At 38.5% G+C, this 14863-nt stretch overlaps 1 protein-coding gene and 1 pseudogene across 1 annotated transcript in view; both read left to right on the top strand.

Annotated features, from left to right (window-relative positions):
- Positions 1 to 2020, top strand: part of LOC114082157 (zinc finger protein 709-like) — a 33063-nt gene extending 31043 nt beyond the window's left edge. Inside the window, 2 exon segments of the mRNA XM_071611968.1 lie at positions 95 to 1899; positions 1902 to 2020. Coding sequence (XP_071468069.1) covers positions 95 to 1899; positions 1902 to 1930 — 1834 coding nt within the window. The 3' untranslated portion in view covers positions 1931 to 2020.
- Positions 2021 to 11451: 9431 nt separating this feature from the next.
- On the top strand, positions 11452 to 13155 carry LOC139705740 (protein BTG1 pseudogene; annotated as a pseudogene).
- The last annotated feature ends 1708 nt before the right edge of the window (positions 13156 to 14863 follow it).

The raw sequence follows: 14863 nt of genomic DNA, 5'->3' as shown, positions 1-14863 counted from the left end.
CAAATCTTAGTCTTAAAGGAACATTTCTGCTAGTCAGTTCATGTGAAAGCAATATGTGTGGACAGGTCTTCACATGTCACGTTTTCCTTAATAGGCCCATCTTATCTCACTCTGCAAACAAACCATATGAGAATGAGGAGTGTGGAAGAAAGCTATATGAATGTAAAGAGAAGAGAAAATCCTCCATTTCTTTCACAAGTGTTCCATGCCAGGTGTCAGAGCACACCGTAAATGGACCTAATGGAGGTCTGACATTTGGAAGAGAGTTCAGTTGTTCCAGGTGTTTTAAAAAATATCAACCATCTCATACTGGAGAGCAGCCACCTGGATGTAAGCAATGTGGAGGCGCCATTACTATTTCAAATAACCTTCAAATGCATGTACAAACTCCTACTGGAGAGATGACTTACAGATGTAAACAATGTGGGAAAGCCTTCACTCATTCATATTCTCTTCAAATACATAAGCAAACTCATACAAGAGAGAAGCGCTATGAATGTAAAGAATGTGGTAAAGCCTTTAGTAAATTCTCCTACTTTCGAATACATAAACGAACTCACACTGGAGAGAAGCCCTGTGAATGTAAACAGTATGGTAAAGTCTGCACATGTTCCTCTGAACTTCAAGTACATGAACGAATTCATACAGGAGAGAAGCCATATGAATGTAAGCAGTGTGGTAAAGCCTTCACTCGGGCTTTTCACTTTCACTCACATGAAAGAACTCATACTGGAGAGAAGCCTTATGAATGTATACACTGTGCAAAAGCCTTCTGTACGTCCTCTTCTCTTCATATACATATACGGATTCATACAAGAGAGAAGCCCTATGAATGTAAGCAGTGTGGGAAAGCCTTTCTTTCTTACAGTACACTTTGGAAGCATGAACAGATTCACACTGGGAAGAAGCCCCATGAATGTAAAGAATGTGGTAAACTCTTCACTTCTTCTTATGAACTTCAAGTACATATAAGAACTCATACAGGAGAGAAGCCATATAAATGTAAGCAGTGTGGCAAAGCCTTCATTCGGTCATCTTGCCTTCATTCACATGAAAAAACTCATACTGGAGAGAAGCCGTATAAATGTAAACAATGTGCAAAAGCCTTCACTACATCCTCTAAACTTCAATTACATGAAAGAATTCATACTGGAGAGAGGCCCTATGAATGTGAACAATGTACAAAAGCCTTCACTTGTTCTTCTTCCCTTCGGATACATAAACGAACTCATACCGGAGAGAAGCCCTATGAATGTAAGCAGTGCGGCAAAGCCTTTAGCTCACCTGGTACCCTTCGCATACATAAAAGAACACATACTGGAGAGAAGCCCTATGAATGTAAACAATGTGGGAAAGCCTTCACTCGGTTATCTTACTGTCACTCACATGAACGAATTCATACTGGAGAGAAGCCCCATGAATGTAAAGAATGTGGTAAAGTCTTCACTTTTTCCTATGAACTTCAAGTGCATAAAAGAACTCATACTGGAGAGAAGCCATATAAATGTAAGCAGTGTGGCAAAGCCTTCATTCGGTCATCTTGCCTTCACTCACATGAAAAAACTCACACTGGAGAGAAGCCCTATGAATGTAAACAATGTGCAAAATCCTTCACTACACCCTCTAAACTTCAAATGCATGAAAGAACTCATACTGGAGAGAGGCCCTATGAATGTGAACAATGTACAAAAGCCTTCACTTGTTCTTCTTCCCTTCGTACACATAAACGAACTCATACCGGAGAGAAGCCCTATGAATGTAAGCAGTGCGGCAAAGCCTTTAGCTCATCTGGTACCCTTCGAATACATGAAAGAACTCATACTGGAGAGAAGCCCTATGAATGTAAACAATGTGGGAAAGCCTTCGCTCGGTTATTTAACTGTCACTCACATGAACGAACTCATACTGGAGAGAGGCCCTATGGATGTAAACAGTGTGGTAAAGCCTTTTCTTCATCTAGTAAACTTCACAAGCATGAGCAAATCCACACTGGGAAGAAACTCTATGAATGTAAACAATGTAGTAAAGTCTTCACTTGTTCCTCTGAACATCAAGTACATAAACAAACTCATATGGCAGAATGTAAACAGTGTGGAAAAGCCTTCACTACGTCCTCCAAACTTCAAATACATGAAAGAACTCATACTGGAGAGAAGCCCTATGAGTGTAAACAATGTACAAAAGCCTTCACTTCTTCCTCTTCTCTTCAGCAACATAAACGAATTCATACCGGAGAGAAGCCCTATGAATGTAAGCAGTGTGGTAAAGCCTTTACCCAGTCCTCCATCCTTCACTCACACAAGAGAACTCATACTGGAGAGAAGCCCTATGGATGTAAACAATGTGGGAAATCCTTCTCTCAGTCCTCTACCCTTCACGCCCATGTACAAATTCATACTGGAGAGAAGCCCTATGAATGCAAAGAATGTGGCAAATCCTTCACTGCCTTCTCTTCCCTTCGAAAACATAAACAAATTCATACAGGAAGGAAGCCTTATGAATGTAAGCAATGTGGGAAAGCCTTTAGTTCAACTGGTACACTTCAAGCTCATGAAAGAAATCATACTGGGGAGAAGCCCTATGAATGCAAAGAATGTGGAAAAGCCTTCACTGCCTTATGTTACCTTCGAAAACATAAACAAATTCACACTGCAAATAAGCCCTATAAATGTAAGCAATGTGGCAAAGCCTTTATTTCATCTACTAAACTTCACAGACATGAAAGAACTCATACTAGGGAGAAGCCCTTTGAATGCAAAGAATGTGGAAAAGCCTTCTCTGCATTTTCTTACCTTCAAAAACATAAACAAACTCATACTGGAGAGAAACCCTATGAATGTAAGGAATGTGGCAAAGCCTTTAGTTTATCTAGTACCCTTCACAGACATGAAAGAACTCATACTGGGGAGAAACCCTATGAATGTAAGCAGTGTGGCAAAGCCTTTAGTGCGTCTGGTACCCTTCGCATACATGAAAGAACTCATACTGGGGAGAAGCCCTATGAGTGCCAAGAATGTGGAAAAGCCTTCACTGCCTTCTCTTACCTTCAAACACATAAACGCTCTCATACTGGAGAGAAGCCCTATGGATGTACAAAATGTGATAAAGTCTTCACTAGTTTGTTTAACCTTCAAATACATAAACGCTCTCATACTGGAGAGAAGCCCTATGAATGTAAGCAATGTGGCAAAGCCTTTAGCTCATCTGGTACCCTTCGCACACATGAAAGAACTCATACTGGGGAGAAGCCCTATGAGTGCAAAGAATGTGGAAAAGCCTTCACTGCCTTCTCTTACCTTTATAAACATAAGCAAACTCATACTGGAGAGAAACCCTATGGATGTACAAAATGTGGTAAAGCCTTCACTAGGTTGTTTAACCTTCAAATACATAAACGATCTCATACTGGAGAGAAGCCGTATGAGTGTATACAATGTGGTAAAGCCTTTACTACTTTGTCTAGCCTTCAAATACATAAACGATCTCATACTGGAGAGAAGCCCTATAAATGTAAGAAGTGTGGCAAAGCCTTCACTTGGTTATCTAACCTTCACTCACATGAAAGAACTCATGCTAGAGAGAAGCCCTATGAATGTAAGCAGTGTGGGAAAGCCTTCACTCAGTCCTCTATTCTTCAGGCACATGAACAAATTCATATGGGAGGGAAGCCCTATGACTCTAAGCAGTGAAACAAAGCCTTCACTAAGTACATTGAGTTTTGTACACATGAAGGAATTCATGGTAGAGAGAATCCGTATAAATGTAAACAATGTTGAAAAGCCTTCACTACTTTAACTACCCTTCAAATACTTAATCAAAATCATACTGGAGAAAATCATGATCCGTGTGAACACTGTGGGAAAGCCTTTTGTTCATCCAGTTAACTTTGCTCACATGAACCAACTCATAGGAAAGAAGTCTTATGAATGTAAACACTGCATGAAAGACTTTGCTTCACCCGTTGAACTTCACTCCCATGAAAAAACTCATACTGGAAAGAATGTTTACATGGGTATGTAAACATTGTGGTAAAAGCTTTAGATGTTCTGTTTATCTTCATGTGCCTGAGCAGACTCACAATGGAGAGAATCTATGAATGTAAATAATGTGTTAAACCATCATGGTGGGGTCGTGGCTCGGTGGTAGAGCATTTGCCTGGCGTGTGAGGCACTGGGTTTGAGTCTCCTCACCACCTATAAATAAATGAATAAAATGAAGGTTCATCAACATCTAAAAAAATTTTTAAAATAAAAGGAAAAATCTTCATGTTTTTTCCCCCTTTCCCTTCAAATACATGAACAATCTCAATGGAGAACGGCCCCATGAGAATAAATGGTGTTGTAAAGCCTTCAGTGGTTTGAATTATCTTCGAATACATGACAAAACTCATGCTGGGGTAAAACCTTGTGAATGTAAACAATGTGGGAAAACCTTCACTTATTACAGTGGGCTTTAGACACATAAAAATATATTGGAGAAGAGCTCTGTGAATGTAATGATGTGGTAAAGCATTTATTAGTTGTGTATATCTTCATGTACATGAATGAACTTATTGGAGAGAGACCTCCAATAAGTACTTTTACCTCATGTAAACAATGTGGTACAACTTTTGCTTATTCTAATTCAGTTTGAAAACTCATACCAGAGAGAGACTGTATGAAAACAGTCTGGAAAAACTATCAGGATTGTCACTCTCTTTCAAGGGTGTAAACACACTCATACTGCAGAGAAAACATGTAAATGGAAGCAATGTAAAAAATGTTTCCTTATTCTTTTTTTTTTTCTCTCTCTCTATATATGTTTGTTTTAGTTGTAGTTGGACACAATGTCTTTATGTTATTTACTTATTTTTATGTGGTGCTAAGATAGAACCCAGGGCTTCACATGTTCTAAGTGAATGCTCTACTGTTGAGCCATAACTCCTGCCCTCCTTTATTATCAGCTTCAAATTATAAATAGATTCATACTGGATAGAAGCCTGATGAGAGTCAACAATGTGAAAAAGCCTTCAATTAATCTTGCTATTTTCAAATATAAGAACGAACATTGTATATAAAAAGCAAATTCTTTATTTGTTGCAGTGGCATTCAAAAAACATGAAATAACTTGTATTGGAACAAAGCTATATTAATGTAAACAATCAGAACAAACATATATTAATGTAAACCCCTTTGGTGCAGTTCCTCTAATAATCATTAAAGAAATGGTAATGTAGCAATGCTATTTGAATGCAAAAATTCTGGCAAATGATCCAATTTTCCTCATCATCTTCAAGTGGAGGATTCACACTACAAAAACTCTGAACATTAACGAAGTGGTAAATCATTTTTTCCTGTTGCTTTTAATGCCATTTTACTCATAGTGGAAGAGAAACCCTCTAAATGTGTGATATTTACTTCTTATACATAGAAAGTAGTGGAGCAAAGGAAGGTGTGAAAATGTCCAATTTTATGGTTCCTTTGAAGAACATAAAACTGTTGCACAGGTTGAGAAACTCTGAACCAGAAATCTGATAGAGCCTTCACACATTCCAGTTTTATTTATGTTTCAGATTTCCATTTCACTCACAAAAATACCAGAGAAAATTCAACCTAATAGAGGGAAGATTTATTTTGGCTCATGGTCATATAAATTTCAGTCTATCATCGACTGAACACCTTGCTTTAGGCCTGAGGTGAAACAGAACATAATATGTGATGGCGTAGTAGAGAAGGACTTCTTACCTCATGGCAGCTGGGAAGGAGAGAGAGAGAGAGAGAGAGAGAGAGAGAGAGAGAGAGAGAGAGAGAGAGAGAGAAATGAATGAATTAAGTACATCACTAGTTGCCTAACAAGTTTTTATTGTGCAGACTGTAGTTGTGGCCTTTCTATTTTCAGTGCTTCTACTTCACTTGATAGTGTAGTGTGCACTTGTGATAGGGTTCACATCATTTGTGCCTAATGTTCCAGGTACTGATTTTGAAAGGAAGATGAAGCAATGGTGCTGGCTTCTGATAAAGCATGGGAGAGGCTCTTCTGAGGGCAAAATCCCTAGTCAGTGTGTGGGCTTTTTTTTTTTTTTTTTTTTTAGCAAACTGTTTAACAGCATTCCAAAGGTCTTATGAGAAGGATTGATGGCCTTAGACAAAAATCACTTTGCATTTTGTACAAAGCTTAATAGCAATGAATCACATTTCCTGAAGATTGAGATGGTGACTTCCATTGTAGGTTATTGGGCAGCAAAACTTTCACCTAACCACACAAAACATGAGCACTACTGGGGATAAGGGGAATATATTACCTGTTCAATCTGAAAGTTTGCATGAATACCCTAAAATTTTCAGAAGCAATTTTTGTAGAGAGAAGAGTAGTTATGTGTAGTGTGCGGTTTTAAAAACTTAATTATAACAAATGACTTGGCTTAACAACACCCTTGAATGCTACTTGCTATGCCAGTATCTCAACAATTATGCTGATCCCTTGGTATCAAGGTACAGGATGGTTCTTCCCTACCCCTCTTTGTTGTTTGTAAGTGTCAAGAATAAATATGAAGTGTGGACATAGAAGAATAAAGAGCAGTCCCGTGCACCACTGGCCAGACTTTCTGTGTCAAGGAGAAGGTGAAGAGATGGAAGGCAAAAGGTAAGAGAGGACAGCAATGGAAAGTGGAAGGAGATGGGGAGAGAGCTAACAGATCATACCCTTCCCTGGCTCAGGGGTCAGAACAATGAACTGGAGTCTTTAAAGGTTTGGTCTTATGTGTCAGCATCAGATGTCTCTGTTCTTATTTTCAATGAATCCAGTTTCCTAGGGATAAGTGAGAACAATATTGGGATGGGTATTGGAGCAAAGTTATTGACATTCTCAAATCTGGATGGTAGGTGGATTGATGATAAAAATATTATTAATACATTTGACCTGGTGTTTCAGTTTCCTTTTGTGGCCACTGAGCCCAGGGTAATGGGGAAGAGTGTCCCAGAAGGAAGGACCCACATCCAAATCCTGAATGCCACCTCCTTGTTCCATGGAATCTGCATCATATACTAACTTCATTCTGGTATATTCAGAGGCAAATTTTTAATCAGAAATTACATTAGTGGGTGAATAATTACAAATTAATTTTGACTAAATATGCTTTATGATCAGATGATTCATTGAATCCACAATTCAGTAATTTATTAATAGTAAAATGAATCATTAATTTGAAAGCACTAACAAGGTAAGAAAAATTTGTAAAATTTTACAAATTTGTTAAACTAATTTAAATACTTAAATTAGTTTAACAAATTTGTAAAATAAGACTCAGAAATTTCAGGATAAAATGTTCTTAAAATCGAAATATGTTCAACCGGAGAAATGAGACAAATCAGTGGAGCAGACTAGAATTCAAAGACAAAAACCCACACAGATTTAGTCCTTGACAAGTATGACAAAACATTGGAGAAGAGATAACCTGTTTTCCAGCAACATTTTTTACAAAGGCTATCTTGTAAAAGATTGAGACTAGATCTCTCTCACCTTGCATAAAAGTCAATTCAATATGGATCAATGGGCTATGAATTAGAGAATAAACTGCAATGCCTAGGAGAAAATAGTTAACACTCCAATGTAGCTGCAAGCAACAATTTTTTTTTCAGTAGAATCCGTGAAGATCAAGAAATTGAAGAAATAATATGAAGAGTTAATAAATGTGATTTTATCAAATTCTAAGTCTTCTGCAAGGCAAATAAAATATGGAAAACCCATAGGAGGGGAGAAAGTCTTAGGTAAGTTCCTCTTTGAGAGAGGAGTAATAGTATGCATAAAGATCTCTAAAATTTTATAATAAAAAACCCCAGTGAATAAATGAACAAATTAATTACTTTTAAAAGAAGAAAGAATTGTATATTTTATATACATTATATGTATATATTTATGAAAAAAGTTTACCATCTTTAAGAATTAGGGAAATTAAAATTGACGTTTTATCTCACTCTGGTTAGAATGACAGTCATCTGAATACAAAACATTACTGGAGAAATTGTGGAAGAAAACTGATACTTTCAACTATTGGTGGGATTGTACATTAGTACACTCACTGTGATGTCATTAGGAAATTCCTCAAAACACTATGAATGGAAAACCCTATGACCCAGCCATACTGCTCTTTGATATTTATTGTAAAATAAGTTGTTAGGATATTATAGTGATGCATTCATACCCAGGCTTATAGCAGTGTGATTACAAATATGCAAGTGGCCTCAATGTGTACCAGTGGATAAATGCACAGTAGAATTTTATTCAGTCACAAAGAAGAATGAAATTGTCATTTGCTGGACAGTGTATGGAAGATGGAAATATATGTTAAGTTGAAAAAGGTCAAACTCAGAAAGTCAAGGCTCATGTTTTCTCTCATGTGGGAGTTGGGAAAGAAAAGAGATATGTACTGGCAGATATCACAACAATCACGGGGAGATTAGTAGAGAAAAAGAATCAGGCACAGGGAGGAGGGAAGGATAAGGAAAAAGAATAAATGCTGGGAAATAATCATGACAAAGTTATATTGTTGTATTTTGTGCATGTATGATAACCTAATAACATACCCCACCTGTATATATTAATTCTGATGCACTAATGAACATACGGGAAAAAAGAAAAGGTCCATATCTAACCTGCAGTCTCAGTGTCTGAAGTTCTCTTCATCCCCATTCTTTTCTCCTGTTGTAGACACCCGTAAGGAGGAGTTTTTCCTCTCATGCCCAGTGCTATCTGGGATTCAAGGAGTAAATGGGAAGGCAGGTAGAGAATGAAGGTTGCACATTCCCTCTGGGGTACCTTCATCCCCATATTTGCAAACACCAGCCAGTTCCAGGAGAGTTACTCCCTACCTGCCTCTCCTGACCTATGCTGGGTTTTGTTGTCTATCTACTTCCTCTACTTGGCTCTAGCAACTCATGAATGTGCTATTAGCATCTAAGCAGGTACTCCAAGCCAGTCCTCCATATGTAGGGCACATGATATGATATTGATATGTGTATGTAATTTCCGCCCCCCCTCAGGAAGTGGCGATGTAAAGTGAGAACTTACTTTATTCTGCTGAGGCATATGGGAATTACCATGGCCTTGGCACAGTTTCATGTTAACCTTCATGTTTTTTTTTTTTTTTTTTTTCCCACCGTGGAAGAGTTTTGGGGAGATTTTATACCTATGGAACAAAAATTATGCATCAGTAGGTTTATTAAATTCTTCCTTGGGGTCTTTATGTAGGCAAGCAAGGAGAAGTGCTATATAGATTCAGAAATTATCTTGTAGAGTTTTTAGCTTTAAGATTGCTGTAGAGAAGAGGTTGGCTAAGTTTAATGATACATTTTTAATAGCACAAGGATGTCAGATCAGATATAAAATGTGAAAACATATTTTAAAGGCACTCATATAGTACAAAATAATTATGGTTCTTGACATGCAGTATTCTTCCCTTCTCAGTCATGAGGGTCTGCTCAATGAAGGCCTTACACTGTGCAGGATCTCCAATACATATGCAGCTTTAGAGAAGTACAGCTTCACAGTAGACCCTTTGGGCTAAGTACCACAGTGTGCATGCAGAGTTGAAAGTCTCCATCATAGCATTAGATAGAGAGTCTGAGAGAGAGGAATGTAGTCTTCAGGAAAAGGAAATAGTTTTAAAGCCATAAAGGAAGCAATCCCTGCATGATGTTAGTGGTACTAGCCATTGTGAGCTCGTTCTCAGCTTTAGTCATTTCCATCCTCTGCATCTGACAGCATTTCCCTGCAACATGAAATAGGTCTAATGTATCTAAAGTGCCAATGATCAAGAGTATATTGTGAAGAAAATGTAGTGAATGAGTGGTTAGGCATCCAAACCAACCCCCAAATCCTTCATTTATTATACTCTAATGAGACTGAAAATGGTTTTCATGTAAGTACACTCACCTATACTTGATGAATTATTTTATTTGATGTTTGGAGTATTTAAAATAATTATCTATTCATTCTAATTTTGTCTCCTGGCCAATTTGAGTCTATGGCCATGAAGTCATGTTCAGGGGCTGGGTCTAAGAAAGGTTCATCTTTAATGTCCAAATTTTTGTAACTCTTATTCTCTCTATGTATTATTTTCATAAGATTCAAAATATTGGGAAATCCCATATGACAGTCAACAGAGTAGTAGTAACTGTGAGGTAGCTAGAAGTCAATATGTCATAGTGCTCCCAAGAATTTTCTGCATCTAGTGATAGTATTTACATTATCTGGAATTTTGAGTCCATCATATTGTTCCTATAAATGTAGTTTATAAATAATATTGTACCACAATGACAAGGAGTGGATGTCCACACAGATTTGTTGCACTAGGAAACAGGTTCAGCTGCAATAAGTTGACCATTATACTTGTCATATGAAATTTGTCATAACTTACTGTCTCCAGGAATAATGATAAAACTGTTATGCGGTTGACTAGATTCACATTAGCATGCTTTCTTTTTTCTTTGCATAGGAAGAAGGTTAATTTTGGCTGGAAAGCTTTGGTATATGAAATAAATAGATTCCCAAAGGGGAATTATTATGGTTTGGATCTGTGGCATGCCCCCAAATTTTCTTTTAATGCAGGAATATCCAGATGTGGAATGATTAGATTATGAGTGATGATCTCATCGGTCTATTCTAGTTTGGATGGATTGACTGGGTTGTAAAAGGTAGGTGAGGAATGAGTCACTGGGAGCATGTCCCCAGGACATACAAACAGCTCCCCTGCTTTTTGACCCACCATGACCCAAGCAGATTCCATCAGGTTGGCTCTTTCACCAAATCCTACTTTCTCACCTTGAGCCCAGAAAGACACAGTCAACCATGTGTAGACTGAAATCAAGAGCCCCAAATCAACTTTTCCTTCTCTACATTGTTTTGTTGTGTATTTTCATTGAAATTATGCAAAAACTGACCAAAATATACTTCCTCTTTAATAGATGTGGTTTTGACTTGTGTTGTTCCACAAAAGTTCATGTGTGAGACATCGGAAGAAAGTTTAGAGTTGAAATGGTGGAAGATGAGCATTTTAACCTGATCAGCTCATGAATCCACTTTAATAGTTTAACTTGGTGGCAACTAAGAATGTAGGGTGTGGCTGGAGGAGATAAATAGTTGGAAATGTGATTCTGTTTAATGTTTTGTCCTTGGTGAGTCTCTTTCTCTTTCCTGATTGCTATATCCAGAGCTGCTTTCCTCCTCTAGGCCCTTCTGCCTTGGTGTTCAGCCTCACCTTGGGCCCAGAGCAGTGGAGTTAGCTGTCTATGGTCTGACACCTTTGAAACAATGAGCACCAATTAAACTACCTGCTGTAAAATTGCCATCTGGTCTTTCAGTCATGGCAGCAAAAAAGCTGATTAAAATGGTAGATTTAAAATGTTGTTTTGCTTCGCCCCTCGGAGCTGGAAATGCAACTCTTGGAATCTTTGGAGGCTACGGAGCTGGAGGCGGAGGCGGCTGGGGAGGTCGGAGCGATGTGACCGGGCCGCCATCGCTCGTCTCTTCCTCTCTCCTGCCGCCTCCTGTCTCCGAAATAACTTTTTTACTCTAAAGCAAGGGGAAAAAAAGTAGCCGTCCGCCCCTCACACCCTCCCTTCCTCTCAGCCCTCTGGTCTGTGAGGGAGCCCGGGGTGGCCGCTCCGCCGTCGGGGCCGCGCCGCCGAGCCCCGGCCGCCCCGGGCCGCCCCCGCCCGCCGCCCCCATGCATCCCTTTTACACCCGGGCTGCCACCATGATAGGCGAGATCGCCGCCGCGGTGTCCTTCATCTCCAAGTTCCTCCGCACCAAGGGGCTCACGAGCGAGCGACAGCTGCAGACCTTCGGCCAGAGCCTGCAAGAGCTGCTGGCAGAACATTATAAACATCACTGGTTCCCTGAAAAGCCGTGCAAGGGATCAGGTTACCGTTGTATTCGCATCAACCATAAAATGGATCCTCTGATTGGACAGGCAGCACAGCGGATTGGACTGAGCAGTCAGGAGCTGTTCAGGCTTCTCCCAAGTGAACTCACACTCTGGGTTGACCCCTACGAAGTGTCCTACAGAATTGGAGAGGATGGCTCCATCTGTGTGCTGTATGAAGCCTCACCACCAGGAGGTAGCACTCAAAACAGCACCAACGTGCAAATGGTAGACAGCAGAATCAGCTGTAAGGAGGAACTTCTCTTGGGCAGAACAAGCCCTTCCAAAAACTACAATATGATGACTGTATCGGGTTAAGATATAGTCTATGGATGGATCATCTTATAATGGATGGATAAATTTGATTTTTGCTTTGGGTGGGCTCCTCTTGGGGATGGATTATGGAATTTAAACCATGTCACAGCTGTGAAGATCTGGCACAAGATAGAGTGGTAAAAAAAAATTTTTAAGTGACAGTGCCATAGTTTGGACAGTACCTTTCAATGATTTAATAGCCTGTGAGTCCAAGTAAATGATCAGTTTATTTGCTAGGGAGTGAAGTCCTAGGGTGGTTTCAGTTTCTCCCAGACATACCTAAATTTTAACATCAATCCCTTTAAGGAAAATCTGTATTTCAAAAAACCTTTCTCTGCAGTAGATCTTGCAGAGGAATTTGCACTATTACACTTGAAAATTGTTGTTGATAACCTTTTTGGCAGCTCAGTAGGAAAGCTTGTTTTAAACATGGTAGTACTGGAAATTTTACAAGACTTTTACCTAGCACTTAAATATGTATAAATGTACATAAAGACAAACTAGTAAGCATGACCTGGGGAAATGGTCAGACCTTGTATTGTGTTTTTGGCTTTGGAAGTAGCAAGTGACCAGAATCTGCCATGGCAACAGGCTTTTAAAAAAGACCCTTAAAAAAGACACTGTCTCAACTGTGGTGTTAACACCAGCCAGCTCTCTGTACATTTGCTAGCTTGTAGTTTTCTAAGACTGAGTAAACTTCTTATTTTTAGAAAGTGGAGGTCTGGTTTGTAACTTTCCTTGTACTTAATTGGGTAAAAGTCTTTTCCACAAACCACCATCTATTTTGTGAACTTTGTTAGTCATCTTTTATTTGGTAAATTATGAACTGGTGTAAATTTGTACAGTTCATGTATATTGATTGTGGCAAAGTTGTACAGATTTCTATATTTTGGATGAGAAATTTTTCTTCTCTCTATAATAAATTGTTTCTTATCTTGGCATTTAAAAAATAAAATGTTGTTTTACCCAAATAAAACCTGGAATTTTTTGTTAAATGTAGTGAAATAATAAGAGAATTATTAATGTAAAATTTGAATCTTTCAAAGTTTAAAATTTTGTTCCAGTAAGTTAGAAGATGTGAGTGAAAAAAAAAATGTATTTGTAACAAAACATGATTAATGTGAGGACAATGTCATAATTTGTATTTAAATGAAACTCTTGAGTTAATAACATTATTAACATTTAACAAAATATGTCAAGAAAAATCTTCTCACTGGATCATGCATAGGGCAGATTGTCAGACCCGCTGACAATCTGTAATTCCTGGTACAGCAGAGATGCTTAAGAAAGACACGCACACACACGTCTTTACTTTTTTCTCTCCTTCTTTTATAAAGCATTGTTAATTAAAACAAGGGGAAAGAAAAAACATCCTTTCCTCAGCTTAATCCTTATAAGCATGGATAAACATTCTCAGGAAAACTTTGTTTAAGGTCACAGTGCTCCATATTTCTTATCAATTAACTTGTGGTTAGTTATTTCCAGGCATATATATATATAAATTTTACACTTGGCAGAACATTCTTTACTCCTGTCTTCTTAAGACAGCAACAAGGACACAGTTCAAAGAGTTCATACTTTCTCACAGAACTCCTTGTTTTGCTAAGCACAGCAAAACTTAACTGTGTGCGTGAGCTCACAGCAGATGTTATGTATGGTAAGACAACAATAAACAAGAGAGTAACATTTTCTGTGAACAATTTGCACAAAAGCAATTTAATGTTATCCACTCTTCTTTCTCCTCCTCCTCCTCTTCTTCCTCTTCCTCCTTCTCTTCTTCCTCTTCCTCCTCTTTCCCTTCTGAGTCAACTCCCCCAGGTTTACACTACAGGAATGACAGCTATCAGATTCTAGCAAGGCTAGGTAGGAAATTGATTTCTAAAAGCTCAGAGCTTGTGCTTCGGGTTAAGCATTGTGTCAATACCATTGTTTCTCCAAGCAAATAAAGATGAATATAGGTACAGACTTACTAAGACAAAATGAGGGAGATAAGGTAGTGGCTCCATGGTAGAACTTGCCTAGCATATGAGGCCCTGAATTCCATTCTCAGCACCACATAGAAAAAAATAACTAAGATAAACATTCTGTGTCCATCTACAACTAAATATATATAATATATAGAAAAACAAGGACAAGATGCCAAGGAAAATTTCCTTAAGCAGACATAATTTTTAAAATATATTTTTATGTACATCCAAATAGATGCCTTTTCCATTTTTTTAGTGATTCAGTCCACTTTCCCTCCCATAGATACATACTGTATAAATGGAAATTTCCCTTATAGACATCATTTTTTAAACCAAAGTATGTTAAAATATGCTGAAACTAGTACTTTTTGAAATCACATTTGTATAGGTCATTAGTTTTCCAAGCTTCCCCCCCTCCCGCCTTTGAGAATTAAACTCAGGGGAACTTGGCCACTGAGCCAAATCTCCTGTCCTGTTTTTTATTTTATTTAGAGACAGGTTCTCACTGAGTTGCTTAGCACCTTGCTTAGGCTGAGGCTGGTTTTGAACCCATGATCCTCCTGCCTCAGCCTCATGAGCCTCCAGGATTTCAAGCCTGGGGCTCCACGCCCAGCTATATTTTCTTTTCTTTTGTTGAACTGTGTTAAGCAATGAGGTCCATTTTGCCTGCCACACAGTAGAC

This window comes from Marmota flaviventris, chromosome 5 (genome assembly GCF_047511675.1).
Source record: "Marmota flaviventris isolate mMarFla1 chromosome 5, mMarFla1.hap1, whole genome shotgun sequence".
In the NCBI taxonomy this organism is placed as follows: Eukaryota; Metazoa; Chordata; class Mammalia; order Rodentia; family Sciuridae; genus Marmota; species Marmota flaviventris.
Note: the sequence above shows the minus strand (reverse complement) of the source record. Positions and strands in the feature narration are given on the sequence as shown.